General features: G+C 51.1%; 1 protein-coding gene across 1 annotated transcript; it reads left to right on the top strand.

Moving 5' to 3' along the window:
- Positions 1-3,879: 3,879 nt before the first annotated feature.
- On the top strand, positions 3,880-18,834 carry BTNL2 (butyrophilin like 2). The gene is made up of 9 exons (XM_054722592.1): positions 3,880-3,958; positions 5,989-6,339; positions 8,118-8,399; positions 9,371-9,391; positions 14,973-15,320; positions 16,458-16,742; positions 18,195-18,284; positions 18,539-18,545; positions 18,828-18,834. Exons 1-9 carry the CDS (start codon positions 3,880-3,882, stop codon positions 18,832-18,834), a joined length of 1,470 nt encoding a protein of 489 aa, XP_054578567.1.
- The last annotated feature ends 1,450 nt before the right edge of the window (positions 18,835-20,284 follow it).

The following is a 20,284-nucleotide window of genomic DNA, read 5'->3' as shown; positions in this document are numbered from 1 at the left end:
TGAGGGAGCGGGCACACAGGTGAGGGAGCGGGCACACAGGTCAGTGAGCGGGCACACAGGTGAGTGAGCGGGCACACAGGTGAGGGAGCGGGCACACAGGTGAGGGAGCGGGCACACAGGTGAGGGTGTGGGCACAGTGAGGGAGCGGGCACACAGGTGAGGGAGCGGGCACACAGGTGAGGGAGCGGCCACACAGGTGAGGGAGCGGGCACACAGGTCAGTGAGCGGGCACACAGGTGAGGGAGCGGGCACACAGGTGAGAGTGCGGGCACACAGGTCAGTGAGCGGGCACACAGGTGAGAGTGCGGGCACACAGGTGAGGGAGCGGGCACACAGGTGAGTGAGCGGGCACACAGGTGAGGGAGCGGGCACACAGGTGAGGGTGCGGGCACACAGGTGAGAGTGCGGGCACACAGGTGAGGGTGCGGGCACACAGGTGAGGGAGCGGGCACACAGGTGAGAGAGCGGGCACACAGGTCAGGGAGCGGGCACACAGGTGAGGGTGCGGGCACACAGGTGAGAGTGCGGGCACACAGGTGAGGGTGCAGGCACACAGGTCAGTGAGCAGGCACACAGGTGAGGGAGCGGGCACACAGGTGAGGGAGCGGGCACACAGGTGAGGGAGCGGGCACACAGGTGAGGGTGCGGGCACACAGGTGAGGGAGCGGGCACACAGGTGAGGGTGCGGGCACACAGGTGAGTGAGCGGGCACACAGGTGAGGGTGCGGGCACACAGGTGAGAGTGCGGGCACACAGGTGAGGGTGCGGGCACACAGGTGAGAGTGCGGGCACACAGGTCAGTGAGCGGGCACACAGGTGAGAGTGCGGGCACACAGGTGAGGGTGCGGGCACACAGGTGAGAGTGCGGGCACACAGGTGAGAGTGCGGGCACACAGGTGAGGGAGCGGGCACACAGGTCAGTGAGCGGGCACACAGGTCAGTGAGCGGGCACACAGGTGAGGGTGCGGGCACACAGGTGAGGGTGCGGGCACACAGGTGAGAGTGCGGGCACACAGGTGAGAGTGCGGGCACACAGGTGAGGGAGCGGGCACACAGGTGAGAGTGCGGGCACACAGGTGAGGGAGCGGGCACACAGGTCAGTGAGCGGGCACACAGGTGAGAGAGCGGGCACACAGGTCAGTGAGCGGGCACACAGGTGAGGGAGCGGGCACACAGGTGAGTGAGCGGGCACACAGGTGAGGGTGCGGGCACACAGGTGAGGGAGCGTGCACACAGGTGAGTGAGCGGGCACACAGGTGAGGGAGCGGGCACACAGGTGAGGGAGCGGGCTCTCTCTCTCTCTCTCTCTCTCTCTCTCTCTCTCTCTCTCTCTTCCCCCCCCCCCCCCCCCCCCCCGGGTGCACAGAGGCTTCCGGAGAGCGGGCATCGCTTTAACCCGAGCGGAGTGAGAGGAACGGTGACGCCCAGAGCGTGAGACCAGGCTCCGCTCAGGGGTGCCGCTCCCCGCCCCGCAGTCCCCCCACTTCAGCTTCTGGCTCGCAGCCCGCGGCTCTTCCGCTGGAGTGAGGCGGGCCTTCCTGTCAGTAACACACTGACACACCGGGTACGGCCGGGCTTCCCGGGCTTCAAAACCCAGCTGGCTCCGCGGGTCCCAGCGCTTCCCAAAGGCGGGGAGGCCGGGGTGGGGCGGGGGGCCCTGGCAGGAGGGGGAGGCACCCGGCGTGGCTGGCGCCGTGGCCCCTCCCTTTAGTCACGCCGACCCGGCAAGGCCTTCGGGCTGTCCCCAGGTCATCGCTGAGGGGGCCCGGTTTCCGGACTCCCCCCCACTGTCCAAGGCGGCTCCTTCCTCCGCCTTCGCAGAGGCCGGAAGCATTTGCCTCCGGCTCTAGGCTTCCTGGTGCCGGAGAGGCGGACTAAGGCGATCTCTTAGTGAATGTGACTGTCCTGATGGCCCAGGAAAGTTTTCGTTCCCATCAGGATGCCTCAGGCTGAGCACGGCTCCCGGACAGCGCACTGGGAGGGGCGGGAGGGGGGGGCAATAACCCAGGAGGGAGCCCAGGCTGGTTCCCTGTTCGCTCCGGAGGCATTGACGGTGGCTCCTCATAGGACCACGGAACCAAACGGCCGGGAACCAGGGAACCGCTGGGAACCAGGAATCCTGGGAACCAGGGAACCTCTGGGAGCCATGGAACCCTGGGAACCAGGGAACCAGGAAACCCTGGGAACCTCAGAACCCTGGGAACCAGGGAACCGCTGGGAACCAGGAATCCTGGGAACCAGGGAACCTCTGGGAGCCATGGAACCCTGGGAACCAGGGAACCAGGAAACCCTGGGAACCTCAGAACCCTGGGAACCAGGAATCCTGGGAACCAGGGAACCGCCGAGAACCAGGGAACCTCCTGCAGCCATGGAACCCTGGGAACCACGGAACCCTGGGAACCTCAGAACCCTGGGAACCTCAGAACCCTGGGAACCAGGAACCCTGGGAACCTCAGAACCCTGGGAACCAGGAACCGTGGGAACCAGGGAACCGCCGAGAACCAGGGAACCTCCGGGAGCCATGGAACCCTGGGAACCACAGAACCCTGGGAAACTCAGAACCCTGGGAACCTCAGAACCCTGGGAACCAGGAACCCTGGGAACCAGGGAACCTCCGGGAGCCATGGAACCCTGGGAACCACAGAACCCTGGGAACCTCAGAACCCTGGGAACCAGGAACCCTGGGAACCTCGGAACCCTGGGAACCAGGAACCCTGGGAACCTCGGAACCCTGGGAGCCATGGAACCCTGGGAACCTCGGAACCCTGGGAGCCATGGAACCCTGGGAACCAGGAACCCTGGGAACCTCGGAACCCTGGGAACCAGGAACCCTGGGAACCTCGGAACCCTGGGAACCAGGAACCCTGGGAACCAGGGAACCTCCGGGAGCCATGGAACCCTGGGAACCACAGAACCCTGGGAACCTCAGAACCCTGGGAACCTCAGAACCCTGGGAACCAGGAACCCTGGGAACCATGGAACCATGGGAACCTCGTAACCCTGGGAACCATGGAACCCTGGGAACCAGGAACCCTGGGAACCTCAGAACCCTGGGAACCTCAGAACCCTGGGAACCTCAGAACCCTGGGAACCTCGGAACCCTGGGCACCATGGAACCATGGGAACCTCGTAACCCTGGGAACCATGGAACCCTGGGAACCAGGAACCCTGGGAACCTCAGAACCCTGGGAACCTCAGAACCCTGGGAACCAGGAACCCTGGGAACCTCAGAACCCTGGGAACCAGGGAACCGCCGAGAACCAGGGAACCTCCGGGAGCCATGGAACCCTGGGAACCACAGAACCCTGGGAACCTCAGAACCCTGGGAACCAGGAACCCTGGGAACCTCAGAACCCTGGGAGCCATGGAACCCTGGGAACCAGGAACCCTGGGAACCTCAGAACCCTGGGAACCAGGAACCCTGGGAACCTCGGAACCCTGGGAACCAGGAACCCTGGGAACCTCGGAACCCTGGGAGCCATGGAACCCTGGGAACCAGGAACCCTGGGAACCTCGGAACCCTGGGAACCAGGAACCCTGGGAACCTCGGAACCCTGGGAACCATGGAACCCTGGGAACCTCGGAACCCTGGGAACCATGGAACCCTGGGAACCAGGAACCCTGGGAACCTCAGAACCCTGGGAACCTCGGAACCCTGGGAACCATGAAACCCTGGGAACCTCGGAACCCTGGGAACCAGGAATCCTGGGAACCTCGGAACCCTGGGAACCACGGAACCCTGGGAACCATGGAACCGTGGAACCGTGGGAACCTCGGAACCCTGGGAACCAGGAACCCTGGGAGCCGAGCGCACGGTGCGGGTCAGTGAGGCAGCCTCACTCAGGTGCGGCCCCCTCTCTCCTGTCTGCTCCAGGGAGGATGGTGGACTTCCCGGGGTACAGCCTGCCGGGCGCGGCCGCCTCCTTCCTCTTCGTGCTGCTCACCATGAAGCAGTCAGGTAGGCCGCCTCGCCCTCCTGTGCACCCGGTGCAGAGTCCACAGCCCAAAGGCTAGGACACCGCTGGGAACCAGGGAACCGCTGGGAATGAGGGAGGGTGGGGTCCCGGGACCAAGCATCTGGGTTCCAAAAGGGCCTCCACCTCCCGCCGCGCTGCCTCGGACAGCTGCTTGAGCACCTCCTGCCTCCGTTTCCTCAGCTTCACAGGCGCACGGCGCTGAGAACGGAGGCCGCGGGAGCACCGAACAGCCCCAGAGCTCCTCCTCCCACTCCTCTGGGGACGGCACTTGGGGCTAGAAAAACACTTTGTAGCAAAAATCAAGTAGCATGAAAACACCTGGAAATAAACAACTAGAAAGAGAGACTTCCAGTAAACGGGCTTGGAGAGCTCAGTAGCTGGATTTTGTTGGCCAAGTGTTGCTTTGGAAAAGGATTATGAAAATGCAGTGTCAGTGGGCAATGTCCGAGCCCCGGGGAAACGCAGCCGGCAAAGGGGAAAAGCACTGGCCAGGGCGTGGGAAGGCACAGCTGCCCGGGCTGCGGGACTAAGCGGGGTGAGCCGCCTGCGCTCTGGGCAAGGCAGGTCCCTCACGGGGAAGCAGCCAGCAGGTGGGATGGAAGCTCTGGCTCCAGTGGTTCCATCAACAAGCTCGCAGGTGACCCGTGGGTCCTGCAGGCCCGGTGAGGAGCCTCTACCTGACACTGAGCCACTGAGCGAGGCCGGGCTCCTGCTGAGGGGGTGGGACCTGCACAAAGTCCTACAGCACGGAGGCTGAGAAAGACGGCACACGTGGCAGAGGAGTGATTAAACACAATGACTAACACACAGAACTATACACCTCCTCAATTTGCAGATAACAATGAAGGAGTCAAACGTGACTCAACGTTTGATTGGAAGGTTCACACTCCAGACAAATCACTGCCCTTAACCCACCACAAATGTCCTTGTGAAAACAGCCTCTACAACAGCCCCAGGGACGGGAGTCCTGCCTTCTCCAGAGCAAAAGAGAAAAGAAAACACTCACACACACACAGACACAGACACACACACACACACACACACACACACACACACACCAACAACAACAACAGCAACCATCAAAACCTCAGTGTTTGATCCAGGACAAGAACAACTCTGAAAAGTTGAAAAATCTATTGAATAAATGTATTACCTAAATTTTATGAAAAGTGATTACAGTGTCAATCAGTTATACTATAAAGTGAAATTATGAACTATAAATCACTATCCTATATAATAAAGAGGTAATATGCAAATTGACCATCACTCCAACATACAAGATGGCCAACCCCATGTGGTCAAAGATGGCTGCCCCCATGTGGACACAAGATGGCCACCACAAGATGGCCAGCAAGGGAGGGCAGTTGTGGGTGATCAGGCCTGCAGGGGAGGGCAGTTGGGGGTGATCAGGTTGGCAGGGGAGGTCAGTTTGGGGCAATTGGGCCAGCAGGGGAGCAGTTAGGTGTCAATCAGGCAGGCAGGCAGGTAAGCAGTTGGAAGCCAGCAGTCCTGGATTGTGAGAGGGATGTCCCAGATTGGAGAGGGTGCAGGCTGGGGTGAGGGACACACTCTCCCCCATGCACAAATTTCATGCACCGGGCCTCTAGTAAAATATAAAATAACTCACTAATATGGTACCCAATTAAAAATGGATTGACACATTAACTCATTTGAGAATGAAAACACCCCAGAGATGAAGGCAGTATTTTAAAGGTGAAGAAATTGAGATTCCAAATCTCAAATCTCACTGAAAATAATGGATTTGCCCCCAAACCACACAGCTGGCGACAGATTCGGTGCTGACTCACATTTGTGAGCTGTGTGTTATTTTCAGTGCACGGAATTGTCCCTGTAGCAGCCACGTGTGCAAATCGCCAGGCTTGGCTTCTCCAAACACTGAAACTGAAGCCCGCCTCCTCCAGGGCCTCCATTTGGGTAGCAGGATCTCCCAAAGCAAGCAAGTCAGCTTCCAGTTGGCATTCCCTGGTTCCTCGTCTGCACTCTTTTGCAGAGCACTTCAGAGTGATTGGTCCTGCTCATGGCATCCTGGCCAGGGTCGGGGAAGATGCCCTCCTCACTTGTCAGCTCTTCCCCAAGAGGAGCGCGGAGCACATGGAGGTGAGGTGGTACCGCTCGGAGCCCGGCACGCACGTGCTGCTTGCACACCAGGACGGAGCTGAGGTGAGCGAGGTGCAGACGGAGGAGTACCGGGGCCGAGTGGAGTGGGTAGAGGACAACCTGGCCGAGGGAAGCGTGGCTCTGAAGATGCACAACATCCGACCCTCCGACGACGGGCAATACTGGTGCCGTTTCCAAGAGGGGCACTACTGTGGAGAGGCCAGCCTGCTGCTCCAAGTGGCAGGTGAATATCTGGGGAAAGACACGGGTCCCAGAGGGAGGAGTCTGTTGATTTATGGGAAGTTCATGGCCAGTTAAAAAGCTCCCTTTAATCTTCGAGGCACTTCCAACGCCCAGTCCTCCACCCTGATCCCTCTGAGGGTAAGTGGTCCTGAGGTCTCCGAAACAGGCCCGCATGGGCAATATCCCCAAACTGAACTGGCCTGGTTTTGACTATTCTTGACAGTTATTTTAAATCCCTGGCATGTGGTCATTCGCAGGTTTGCTGAGGATGATTTGTGCCACACAGGCTGATGTGCAAGGGCAAGTTCACCTCTGAGTGAGTGAGTCTAGCCGGCTGCTTAGCGTCCCTATCTCAGTGGAACTGGTTGGTCTCTCCCCACCACCAATATGCAGGAGCTGAGATGTGAACACCCCTTTCTTTGTGCAATGCCTCCAGTTAGAAGGCTAGTGAGGGGGCCACAGCCGTTAAGAACTTGGTTCCTTTATGGAGATTATCATATACTGTGTTCCCTGAGTCGGGATTCACTGTGAATGGCAGGCTCTGTCTGCCTGATGCTTCTGTAAAGCAAAGCAGGAAGGAGTCCGGAAGAAGGGGATCGAGAAGAAAGGATCTGTGTTTAGGGAGAACAAATATCTGCAAATTAAAGTGTCAGATGGTTTGCTGGCAGGAATAACTCCTCCACATGCTGAAGAGAACATCAGGCAAATCCATTTATCTTACCAGCAAAATAGTTCTTTGGACGAAGCAGTATCTGGCTGTTTCCTAACACTCCCCCCTTCTTTTTCTTAAACACTCATAATGTTCGAGGTGGTTCAGATGGATGCAAGAACCGTGTGTTCCTGAGATTGGAGGGGTGCACATCACTAAGGTATCTCACAGTCAGGAACATTTGAAAATAAGCCACGCGTTTTCCTAGGTTCTCGCTGAAGGAGTGGGTCTCTGTCACCCAGCGAGTGACAGAGACAGTTACCACGTAGGAAAAATACAGTCCCCTTTGTTTGGGTTTGGGAGTTGTGTTGAATAAAGAATTTCAACATGGTGTAAAACTAGGATTTCACAAAAGCATTTTCCCAATGAATGGAATATTTATGTGGATGTGGGAACTCCTCATGGAGGGAGCTTCCCATTTTACACACCCAGCTGCCTCAGAGCGTCCCAAGATCACAGCCACCAACAGAACCAATGCGGAAGGTCCCCAGGGTGGTGATTTCAGACTTTTTATTAAATAGTCTTTTAAATTGGAGTCACGTTATCATCCAACATGTCAGACAGAGTGATACCATTGTAAAGGACATAACATTATATTCTTATTTTCAAGTGTCCTTGATAGAGAGGCCTTGGTGTGCGCCTCCCACCCCCCTGCACACTCCCCACCCCCCACTCCACATCTCAGAAACACACGGATTCTTTCATCCATATTGAATCACCTTGAACACAATAATATTAAGATGAAAAAAGGGGGAGGTTGTGGCTAGGGCAAGTTCATGAATAAGTTGTAACACATCTCTGTTTACAGTACTAGAGACATAAGCCGAATGTCACATGTCCTTTTCTCTTACTCTCCTGTCTAGACCCAAAGAAAAGTATTGCTTATCTGCAAAAATTTACAGATCCCACCTGGGGAACAGTGGATGGGAACTCCCACAGGGATGGATAGAAGACTTGGGAATGGTTTTGCTCCCCAGACCCCTAGACGTCTACTCTCTCCTTCCAATGTCGCGGGGCTCTCAGTCTCTATGATTTGGGACTGAATGCAGGGGTATGCTCCCTCTCCACAGGTCTGGGGTCCGCCCCGCACATCCACATGGCGGGATCCGTGGAAGGTGAGATCCAGCTCGTGTGCACGGCGGAAGGCTGGTTCCCAGAGCCCCGGGTTCACTGGGAAGACTCCAGGGGAGAGAAGCTGCTGACTCTCTCTGAGCATCACATCCCAGACGAAGATGGCTTGTTCCACGTGGAAGCCACGCTCGTGGTCAGGATTGCCTCCGCGGACACTGTGTCCTGCTCCATCCACAACCCTGTCCTCGCCGAGGAGAAGGGCGCAGTCCTCTCCATCCCAGGTCAGCGCTCTGCCCCCAGGACCAGGATGCTCAGATTAGCGGGAGAGGTTCCGGATATTATTTTAATCAAGAAAATTATCTAGCATTTAATAATTTGTATTGAAAGCTATAAAACATTTGAATATATACACTATATTTTGATTGAATAGCTATTGTTAATAGTGTTGCAATTATTTCCAAATTCAAGATTTTATTACTCACAAATATGCATGACATTGTAAAGGAAAAAAATTATATTCTTTCAGCTGAAATGTTTTCTTATGTGATATTGTGCTGGTTACTTCTAGGAACTTGTCATATGCAGATAATCAAAGATGGAGACAATTATTTATACAATAGCATCCTAATCATAGCCTCACTGGTAAATAGCAGTAAAAACAACAGCCCAATGAAATTACATTATAGCATCAATGAAAAGTAATATTTCAAAAAATGTTAATGGGTGAAAAAATCCTTCATTATGGACTGTCTAATGGTAAAGATTATATCTACCTATTATATATCTATCTATAAATAGGCATCTCCAGTCCTGTAAAGATTTTTGGATTTTTGGGGTGCCATATATATTTAGATATAAGGACATCATTATTCTTATTATAAATGAATATAGAAAAAAATGAAGTAAATGCTATATGTTAATATTAAAATGAGACACACTATGTTTTATCTCTCAGTTTGGAATTATAGGTGATAATTGTCTAGGTCCATATACTTTATACTTTCCATGCATTTATAAAAAGGATATGTATTATGAGGTGGTAGAACTCGAGAGCGTTTTTGTTGTTCAGAGGAAATGAAAAGCAGCTGAACCATGAGGAAAGAATCAATATTTTTCTACAGTTACTTTCTTTTTTATGAATCTGGATTGCCAATAAAATGTAGGACTCGCTTTTATTTTTGTGAGATATTTTAACTCCTTTTCCTTAGAACAAATTGCTTATTTAATATGTTGTTCGTATTCTTTTTTCCAGAGAAACTCCAAACTGAGCTGGGTAAGTAGCCGCACGCCCATGGGTGTGGACGAGGCCCTGTGCTGCCTGGAGGGAGCCGGCGCCCTGGGCCTAGCCTAGCAGGCCCCAGACACCACGTGATCCCAGGCGGACCTCGGCCCCTGGCTCTCCCATGACACAGTTTGCCCCTGCCCCTTGCCCCGGCACTCCTGACCTCCTCACCACGGAGCTGCTTTCCCAGGTGCAGCCTGGGAGCCTGTGCTGCCTGGGCTGATAATTCTCCATTTTTGTCTGCTTTGTGTTTTTCTCTCTCACTTAATAGTTGGACTGCAGGTATTTTACTGTGCCTAAGACAAGTGTTTTAAAAAACAGCCAATTCATATTTTAATGTATTTCGCTTCTCCTTTACCTCGTTTTTGTGACCTCTTCTCCCAGCCATGACTACAGCCTGCACCTGCCCAAATGCATGTGAACTTGGGTCACTCATCTCCCCTTCCATGCACACCCTGCTCTCCGTCACCCGCTACAGGAGTGTGTGTGTGTGTGTGTGTGTGTGTGTGTGTGTGTGTGTGGGCACATCAGGTGAGCGTAAGCACACTTCTGTGCCCATGTAGGAGTTTCTAGGAACATCAGGGTGGCAAACACTCCCCAATATTTCCCAGAGTTTAGGGTGACACTTTGGACCCCAGTGGGCCATGGAGATAAAGGAAAGGGCCTCGGGAAGTTCAAAGGTAACTCCGCAATCTGAGGAGAGCTGCACACCTGTGCGCCTCCCCTTTCTGCTCAGGATCAGGCGGAACCTTCCCCGGCAGCGCTTGTCGTTGCAGATCAGAAAGCCAAGCCGGTGCTGGGCTGGCACTGGTCTCTGTCCTCAGGAGGGTGTCAGGTGAGGTGTCAGCCTCCGAGTTATGGGGCCAATGGACATGCTCACTGGGTCCCAGCACAGAGACAGCCTGAGGCTGTGCGGTTCCTGAGTTGTGCTGGCCCCCGGGACGCACTGAAACCAGAAGAGAGCCCAGCTCCCCCAGCTCCCTGGAGGGTGCGGGAGGAGGCCGGGCCCTCGGGTGCCCAGGGTGAGCTGCTGACGGAGGAGGCAGGATCATCAAGCCACCTCCTGTATCCTCAGGAATTAGGGCTCCGAGGCAAAGGGCGGCTGGCAGGCCGAGCTCTCTCTGGAAGTCTCGAGACATTATTAGCCAGCTACCACTCTGGCTAATAATGTTGTTGGTTTATAAAAATAATGACTAGTTCTTTGAAATATTAATTATATAGTGGGAGGCAACCAGTTGATCTCTCACATCGATGTTTCTCTCTCTCTCTCTCTCCCTCTTCCTCTTCCTCTTCTCTCCCTTTCACGCTCTGAAAAACAATGGAAAAAATATCCTCAGGTGAGGAATAAAATGAAACAAAACATATATAGTATAGTATAATATAACTAGAGGCCCAGTGCACGAAATTCGTGCACGGAGAGGGGGGAGGGGGGAAGGGAGAGACACCTCAGCCCTGCCTGCACCCTCTGCAATTCAGGACCCCTACACCTTTTTCTTATCTAGCTAACCTCTTCACATTTAAAAAAATTAACTGAAATATCACCTACTGTAGGAAATCCTCTTTGAACAAATGTCTTTACAATCTGTATTAAGTATTTTCATAGTATACCATTCTTTTTCTTTAACAGCTACTTAGAGTGGATGCAATGTGGTTTTCATTCTTGCATCTGAATTTTTTCTTCTTGCTCTTGTAATAGAAAAGCTTATCCAATTTACATTTGCCCTTTAAGGGCTTATATTTGGTTCAGTTTCTAGTTGGCTCCCTGCTTTATTTTTAAGCAATAAATTTGGGTTGTGATAGTAAGCCTCACTTGTAATCAAGCCTGTAGGTCTCTCTATCTGAATATTTCTATAATACCTATCACTTTAGCATACCAGAGATTGTCTTCATTTATAAAAAATAACAATAAATGTCACCTGATCATTTGATCTCCTAGTAATATTTTATAGCAAGATGTATTATTCTAGTAATTTAACTATTACAAAACTGAGACGTATAGGAATAAATTACATTGAACAATAAGGAATGACTCAAATATCAAAGCATAGTACACTTAGGGCCTCCCTTGTTCTGTGCCTCAGATATCATAGCATAGTTCACAGTTCACATGGAACTCAGCTTCCTTTAAAATAGAAAGGGATGCCATACTCATGAAACAGCTACTTCCACATATTTTTTTAATTTAATTCATAGCACATACTCTTTGTACTAATTATTGGAAAATCATCCTAGCAATTGCCTCTGTTCCTCTCTGTATTGTTGCCTTACATTCTGATGTCATTACTGTGCTTTTATCATCCACTCGCTCTAATAAGATTGTGAATTATTTAAGGGCAGAGATCATGACTTGAGCTTGTGTTTCTCTGTCATGGTGCCTAGGTAAATACTCAAATGCCATCCAGTCCAAATGACTCGTGATGAGAGAGGCCCACTGTTGCTGGAGACCTCTGATTTTTATTTAAGGGCCTCACTTGTTCTGTGCCTTTACAGAGGGGTGAGTAGGGGCTGAGGGAATTTGAGGAAACCCAAATAGAATTCTCTTCCTAAAAGATTTTGCTAAGCTGGCCCCCCTGGGACCACCAGCCATTTGTCCAATTAAAACCCAGACACAGCAATAACAAAGGCACTGGTCTGTGGGGATCAAACCTGCAAGAACTCACCCCCTCATTCAGGACCAGGCCGCTGGGTAGACCTGGGCTGGTGCTCCTGACTCTGGGGACAGGGAGAATTCCCTTGGCTGCACCCCGTGATCTCAGGTCAGCTCTGCCTGGTCTGCTCTGCTCGCCCCGTGTTGGCGATGGTGGGTTCGGCTCGGCCTGGCCTGCTCTGCTCACCCTATGATGGCAATCATGGGTCTGGTCTCTGCCTGCTCTGCTCGCCCAGTGATGGCGATCGCGGGTCTCAGCTCGGCCTGGCCTGCTCTGCTCGCCCCATGATGGCGATCATGGGTCTCTTCTCTGCCTGCTCTGCTCGCCCGTGATGGCGATCACGGGTTCCGCTCGGCCTGGCCTGCCCTGCTCACCCCGTGATCACAATCGAGGGTCTCGGCTTGGCCTGGCCTCTTTGCCCTGTGATGGCCGGGCGGCTTGGACCTGGGCAGGCGGCAGGGCAGCTTAGGGCGCTGCCTCCTGCCACCTGTCCAGGTCCCCTTGAATCCTCAGGAGGCTTAGGGTGCTGCTCCTACAGCCTGCTTATGCAAATTTACCCGCCATCTTTGCTGGGTTAATTTGCATACCACTCCTGATTGGCTGTGGGTGTAGCGAAGGTACGGTCAATTAGCATTTTTCTCTTTTATTAGTGTAGATTGAGCATTTCGGGGAATGAGATAGCCCCGTAATTGGGTATGTTGACTGAATGAGGATTGTGTGTTATGACGATAAGATGATCAGGTTTCAGGGAATCAGTGTGTAAGGTGGTGGGCTTCACACTCCAGAAAGGTTTTAATTTTTCAGTGAATATTCCGAAGGCATTTCAGGAGCATGCGTCCAATTCTCAAAACTAAAACAAAACGGAAAGTGTGAGCATGGATTTGGGGGGTGGGGGGGCTGTGCACACAGCTGTCTGGGAGGGTTGTGTGGAGCTGCCCTCAGGTCTTTCCCTGGGGGAGCACCAGTTCCTCACAGGCCTGCAGGGCTCCCGGGACTGTACACTCATTTCCACTTGCATTCTGGAGGAACAGGAGTTCCATGTCTCTATAACACACCTGACTCAACCTCCAAACTTACCTTTTGCTTTCTTCAGTTTCCATTAAAATCAGTTTTAGCTCTTAATTAACCGGTGCCTGGCAGGGTAATCCAGTTTGACATGCACCACGGGCCATCCACCGGGGAAATCCTCAGATGGTAGCAGAGATGAGGAAATGTTCGGTTTTACTGAGTAATTTACTGTCAGACACAAGGGTGGAGAAATAGCAGCAAGCTAATTCCTACATCACTTTTTCATTTTAAAAATTGGTATACAATTGGTATACAGTTGGTATGCAATCTTATCCTGGTTATATTAGTTTCCGGTGTACAATATAGTGATTCAACATGTTTATACCTTACACTTGTGATCACCCCACTAATTCTAGCAATTATTTTACTTTTTTGACTCTTACATTTGTTTTTAGCCTTTAACAGATACACATGGAATGCATACATATTTTATATTTCAACAGATACATACTGTTTTAGGTAAAATTGAAGGGCCAACTAAACAAAATGCTGGAAATAAGTGGGAGTCTAATTTTAGCCAGAATAGAATGAAATAATCTGAAAATTAGAATTGTGTCGACAGTGAGTTTTCTCGCTAGAGAAGTGCCTGGCAGATTTTGAATAATTACATAATGAGGATATTTTTGCCTTTGGTTGTTGAGCCCCATTCAGACGATATGCAAATCTATACCTGTCTTTCTAATATAAAGGACCATAACATATGTGGAAGCATTCCGACCATTTGATAGGAGAGGTTGCCTCTCAATTTAGAATAGAGCAAAGCTGGCGTGGCCGCGGCCGGGGAGCTGGAGGTGCAGCAGCTCAGATCCAGGAGAGCCGTCCGGGGAACCTCCATTCCCCAAGATCAGACTCCACCTGTGGCTTCATCTTCCTGTTGCGTTCTGTATTTTGATAACTTCCCCAATTCTTGATCTTATTTTTCTCAAAATCATCTGGGGACATTGAACTTGGTGTGTGTTTAGAGCCCCACACATGTGCACCTTGGGCAACTGAAATATGTTGGCTGGATCTGACTTTTAAGGTTTTATGAAATCAAACCAGGAGAAGGTTTCTTCACATTTTATTACTACGATCCACCTGAAACTAACTTTCATCGCCCCCCCACGCCCCCGTCAAGGCGGAGGGTGGGGTTTGCTCCAGTGCCCTCAGGCCTCCGTCTGCATGCCTCCACTCACACTGATGGTCATTCAAGAGCTTTGCACCGATTATTTTGTTGACTCCAGAACAACCTCATGATTTTGTAGGGATATATTTGTTTTATAGTTTAAGAAACTGAGGCATACACCAGTTAAGACAGTGGTTCTCAACCTTCCTAATGCCGCAACCCTTTAATACAGTTCCTCATGTTGTGGTGACCCCCACCATAAAATTATTTTCGTTGCTACTTCATAACTGTAATTTTGCTACTGTTATGGATCATAATGTAAATATCTGTGTTTTCCGATGGTCTTAAGGCGAGCCCTGACAGCGGTTCTCAACCTGTGGGTCGCGACCCCTTTCACAGGGGTCACCTAAGACATCCTGCATATCAGATAGTATTCTAGAAGTTTTAATTGCAAAATTATCTTATTGGGCTGTAACCTGAATACAATTATAGTTAGGGGCAGGTGAGGGTTTCCTTAGTGAATTTTTTCAGACTGACACACATGATGGGATGGTTCGGCCTTGAGCAGGATGACCTCTATCCTGATCACACCAAACACCCTCCTCTCCAATGGGTGACCTTGAGCTTCGAGCTCCCCTGCAGTGCTGGTGGGTCCTAAACTCCACTTGAGATGTTCTTGCTGATGACAGTTATTTTTGCTCCATTTTGAGTCTTTCGTTGTGGTTTTCTTTTTTTCTGTTGTATTTAATAGCTTCCTTAAAAGTGATTGGACCTTCCCAGCCCCTTCTTGTCAGAGTGGGTGAAGACATACAATTAACCTGTTGCCTGTCCCCCGAGGCTAATGCACAGAGCATGGAGGTGAGGTGGGTCCGAGCCCGCCATTACCCTGCTGTTTATGTGTATATGGATGGGGACCAGGTGTCTGCAGAGCAGATGGCAGAATATAGAGGGAGGACAGTGCTGGTGACGGACGCCATCAGCGAGGGGAGGCTGACCCTGCAGATACACGATGCCAGGACTTCAGACGATGGGCAGTACCGGTGCCTTTTTGAAAAAGACGGTGTCTACCAGGAGAACACCTTGGATGTGAAGATAGTAGGTAAGGGTTCTAGATAGCTGTTTGGTTCTTACTGCTTTAACATGGTGGTTCTGGGAAATTTCCCCGGCATCCAAAATTTTCTTAATGTCCATTCACTCGTCAGATTACTATTGAGCCCTCTGATGTGCAGTAACTGCCATAGATACTTAATGTCCACAAACTCAAATGGGCCAGATTTAATTATTTGGCTACAGAATTTGTACCCTTCTTAGGATCTCCATAAAGTGACCATCCATTTAGTGAAATGAGAGAATTTTTCGCCATAATTTTACACAGGACTCACTATTTCACAGAATGTTATTAAAATTCTGTGAAATGTGTTGTTACTAGGAAGTGTAATGATTCGAAGATTAAACTAGATCCACATATAGACAAAAATAGTAAATATTGACAGAATTGGCAGGCTGGAGGAGGAAAGACAAAATTGTGGCCTGCCTCATAATTTGCCACTGTCTATATTTGTGAATGAAAATGGATTTTCCAAGGCTAGAAATGCCATTGAAGACATAGGCCAACATCCTGGATGGTGTACGTGGTTCTCCCATTGATTTGTGTCGACATTAATAAACACATAAGCACGTTTAGGGAATATCCACAGGAGCACACGTGGAGAAGGTGAATGGACTCCATCACTTCTGCCATTGGACATACATGCAGGGTGCCCCCCCCCCAAAAAAAAAATGAGTACACACTTGAACAGGCAACAGCTCAATTTTGAAAATGAATTGTGTTTTAATACACCCTGCCTTTATAATGCTTCAAAGTATGTGTATACCTTTTGGGGGACACTCTATATTTATAAGACTTTGATCTGGGAAACTATATTCTCTTGCTTATTTATTGACTCACATCCTGGCCATGTGGTTTATGCCCTGGTCAAATAATTTTGTTCTCAGGCAGAGAAGAAAAAAGATTGGATTTGAAATTTATTGTATCCTTTAACAGGTCCTAGGATAATTTTAGAAATACAAAAATAAATAAGCCAACAAAATAAAACAAAAGCAAAACACTCCAGCCGGTCTCCCCCCACAGTGAGTGTAACCCGTATGGCTGAGCTTTGCCCTCCTCTCCATCTCCGTCCTCTGGGTGCATCGCCACCTGCAGAGACTGAGGTCTGTGTCCTGATCCTCCTCCCAGGCCTGGGCTCTTCCCCGCGGATCACCGCGGAGGGACTGGCGGACAACGGAGAGATGCGGCTCCTGTGCTCCTCGGCAGGGTGGTTCCCGCAGCCCCGGGTGCAGTGGAGGGACCCGGAAGGGAAGCCGGTGCCCTCCTTTTCCCAGGCGCTGGCTCAGGGCAGCGATGGGCTGTTCCAGGTGGAGGCCTTCCTTCAGGTCACAAACAGCTCTGCTGGGAACGTGACCTGCTCCGTCAGCAACCCCCTCCTCGGCGAGGAGAGAATGGCCACGTTTTTTCTCTCAGGTGGGTGACCCCAGGTCCTCGCAGCCTTGGGAGTAAGTATGAGGCCGACTCAGACCTTTTGTTTTGCTCACGGTGCGTTTTCTTCTGGATTAGAAACTAATTTTCCTAACCCCCCCTTCCTGGCTGTGGGCTGGCCACTTTGTCCTCCCATCACTTCCCCCTCGCTGTCCACGGATCGTGGTGATGTAGCCGGAAAAGAGAGTGGAGAAATGTGTGTGTGTGTGTGTGTATGTGTATGGGTGGGTGTGTATGTTTGTGTGAGTGTGTGTATGGGTGTGCACTTATGTGAGTGTGTGTGTGTGTGTGTGTGTTAATATGTGTATGAGTATTTGTGTGTGTATGTGAGATATGTGTGTGACTGTGAGTCTGAGTGTGCGTATGTGTGTTATTGTGTGTGTGAATATGTGTTTGGGGGTGAGTGTTTGTGAATGTGTACATGTGTGTGTGTATGTGTGTGTTTGTGTGAATATGTGTGTATGTGTGTGTTTATGTGAGATGTGTGTATGTGTGTGACTGTGTGTGTGAGTGTGTGGGTGTGTCTGTCTGTCTCTGAGGAGCAAACAATAAAGCAGCCTACACTTCACGTCTCTCCTCAGCTTCTGCAGGGCGGGGAGGAGCAGCCGACTTCCTCCCTGAGGCCCAGTCCCACCTCCTCTCCAGCTCTGGGGTTGGTCAGATACAGTGGGTGATCTTGACATTTGCCCAGTTTTATGATTTAACTAGGGGCCCAGTGCATGAATTCATGCATCTTGAAAGGAACTGTGGGCCTCAAGGCTGCGGTGAACACAGGGGCCGGTCTCGGCCCATCCTCCGCGCCCCTGCCTGGCCCCTCCTGTCGTGGCGCCCAGTCCCCTGTCTGCCGGCAGCCCACTCCCTCCACCATCGCTCCCACTCACTGACAGCACCAGCCCTGCTCACACCCGCTGATGGCACCTGCCCCAATCGCTCTGCGCCATCAGCAGGTGCAAGCAGCTGCTGCTGCCCTGATCGCCCCTCAGGAGCAGGGTGGGGGGTGCAGAAGTCCTCAGGGGCAATCGGGGCTGGCAGCCTCTGCTCACACCCACTGACTGTGCCAAGTGATCAGGGTTGGGACCAGGCACCGTCAGTGGGTGCGAGTGGGGCTGGCGCCAGCAGAGGTGCAAGCACCCAGCGGGACTGTGGCATGCAAGAGCAAAGAAGTTTCAGTGACCACAAAGGCTCGCCCCGATGACAGCCACCAGCACCCTGACTTTGTCTGGCGCCCCCGCTCACCTGCTACACCATCTTGCCATGGCCGACGCCCGCCATATTCTGTGCTCTGCCGCCTGCTTCTGTTGCCTGCCATGTTCTTCACACGCCCCCTGGTGGTCAGCACACGTCACAGTGACTGATTGTTCGATTGTTCGGTTGTTCTGCTATTTAGTCTGTTTGCATATTAGGGTGATATATATATGATTTTTGGTTTAATTTTAGACAGCAGGATGACTTTTTCATGGAAGATACTGTTTCTCCTGGGACTGCCTGTTGTGGTGGTTGTCAGCCTGATCCAGATGAAGAGCTTTAGTAAAGGTACGTGAGGCAAACAGACTCTGGGCACACTCGACAGAGGGAACCTTCTCTCTTCAGGAGGCGCCTACGGCAGTCATTCACCGAACAGTCGGTAACTGATGAAACACGAGAGTCCATGACTTACATTCGTGCACTCGGATTGGTGCTGAGTGAGGTCAGAGTTCACAGTGATATAGAAGCAAAAGGATGTAAAGACAACCATCTGTGGCTATGGACATTCCCAAGTGCTCTCGTTAGGGGAGAGGAAGAAAAAAGGTGGCAAGGCAGCCTGGCTCTCCGGGCTGTGAGCTGAGACACAGATCCCTGGGCAAGACCATCTCACTGAGTCTTTCACAATGTGGTGACTTGCTTATTGCGGATGAAAGACTTCTCACGTATTGAGAAGCTGTTCTATGTGCCCTAGAAAGTTCTTCCACTTTAAATTTCTTATGTCACATAACATTTGCTTGCCTGTTTGGATGTTAATTTCACAAAATTAATATTTTTAATGCTTCCATAATATTGCTTACTGTCAGATTGGAATTTCTTCCTCTACAGTGAATGACACACTGGATCCAAATACAGCTCACCCAGAACTGACCCCTTTGGAGGGAAGGAAGCGTGGGACCCATGGACAGTCATGCAACCAGACGTCCCACAGAGACTTGACAGCGTACTCCGTGCTCCAGGCCAGGAGGTGCTCATGTCAAGGAGGTGGTACTAGGAAGCGAATGCTGAGGGCAGGACGGGATGGGTCCTAGCTATTGCCAAGGACAATGTGGAGGGAGTCATCTCTGTGTCACCTGAGAACGAGTTCAGGCAGTGGGTGCTATGGACACGAGTCCTGGGCAATGCCCTCTTCTCATGCCTCCTCTCCCTGAAGATGGCACAGGAGGGGTCAGACTCTCCCTTGAGTGTGCCTGTGGACATTGCTTCTTTTAAAACATGACCAAGCGCAGTATCGTCACCTTCCCCCGTTTTATTCTCTGAAACTCTACGCCTCCTCTCCATTCTTTGGCCCCTAATGTTGGTTCTCCTAACACTGCTCCCTTGGGCTCTGGAAACCAAAATTAGATTCCAAGCACCAGCTTGTTTCTTTTTTTACCTTCAAGTGGGACTCACGAGACCATCAAGTACCAGATCTAAAGTGCTGTAATCTTTGGCTTCAAATCTGACTTGGTGACTGATCCCTTCAGAGATATAACCATCCCAAGTCCTCTGATACTTGCCTACTGATCACAATCTGATATCTGATGACCAAAGATCCTTAGAAAATCCAATGGGGAATGCAATTTAGCCTAGAGAAGGACATGCAAGAAATGGTCGAGTATTTGGTTGGTTTCTTTAACAAGATGACATTAATTATCCAATTAGGGCTGAGAAAATTATAAATACAGTTTAAAAAGAGTAAAAGAAAATATAGCTGAATATACAGAGAAAAACCTATCACTAAGATATGATCTAGAAAATCATATGAAGTGTGGAATCTCATACTTTCTCAGAAAGTTAATAGAAAATGTGGAGTGTAGACAATTTTCAGAAATTCTAGTCCAAGAGAAAATTTAATTATGTATCATGTATATGAAAATGTCAGTTTTGTCTTTAGAGAAAAATAAAACACATGTTAAAAAATCAATAATTATACAATAAACTAGAGGCCTGGTGCACAAAATTTGTGCACGGTGGGGGAAGATGGGGGGCTGTGTCCCTCAGCCCAGCCTGCACCCTCTGCAATCTGGGACCCCTCAAGGGATGCCCAACTGCCCTCTCACAGTCAGACATCCCTCTCACAATACAGGACTGCTGGCTCCCAACTGCTTCCCTGCCTGCCTGCCTGATTGCCCCTAACTGCTTCTGCCTGCCAGCCTGATCACCCCCTAACCACTTCCCTGCCAGCATGATCAACACCTAACTGCTCCCCTGCCAGCCCAATTGCCCCTAACTGCCCTCCCCTGCCATCCTGGTCACACCCAACTGCCCTCCCCTGCTGGCTTGATCATGCCCAACTGCCCTCC

This window comes from Eptesicus fuscus, chromosome 10, assembly GCF_027574615.1.
Source record: "Eptesicus fuscus isolate TK198812 chromosome 10, DD_ASM_mEF_20220401, whole genome shotgun sequence".
Classification (NCBI taxonomy): Eukaryota; Metazoa; Chordata; class Mammalia; order Chiroptera; family Vespertilionidae; genus Eptesicus; species Eptesicus fuscus.
The sequence above is the reverse complement of the archived record's forward strand: the minus strand, read 5'-3'. Positions and strand labels throughout refer to the sequence as shown.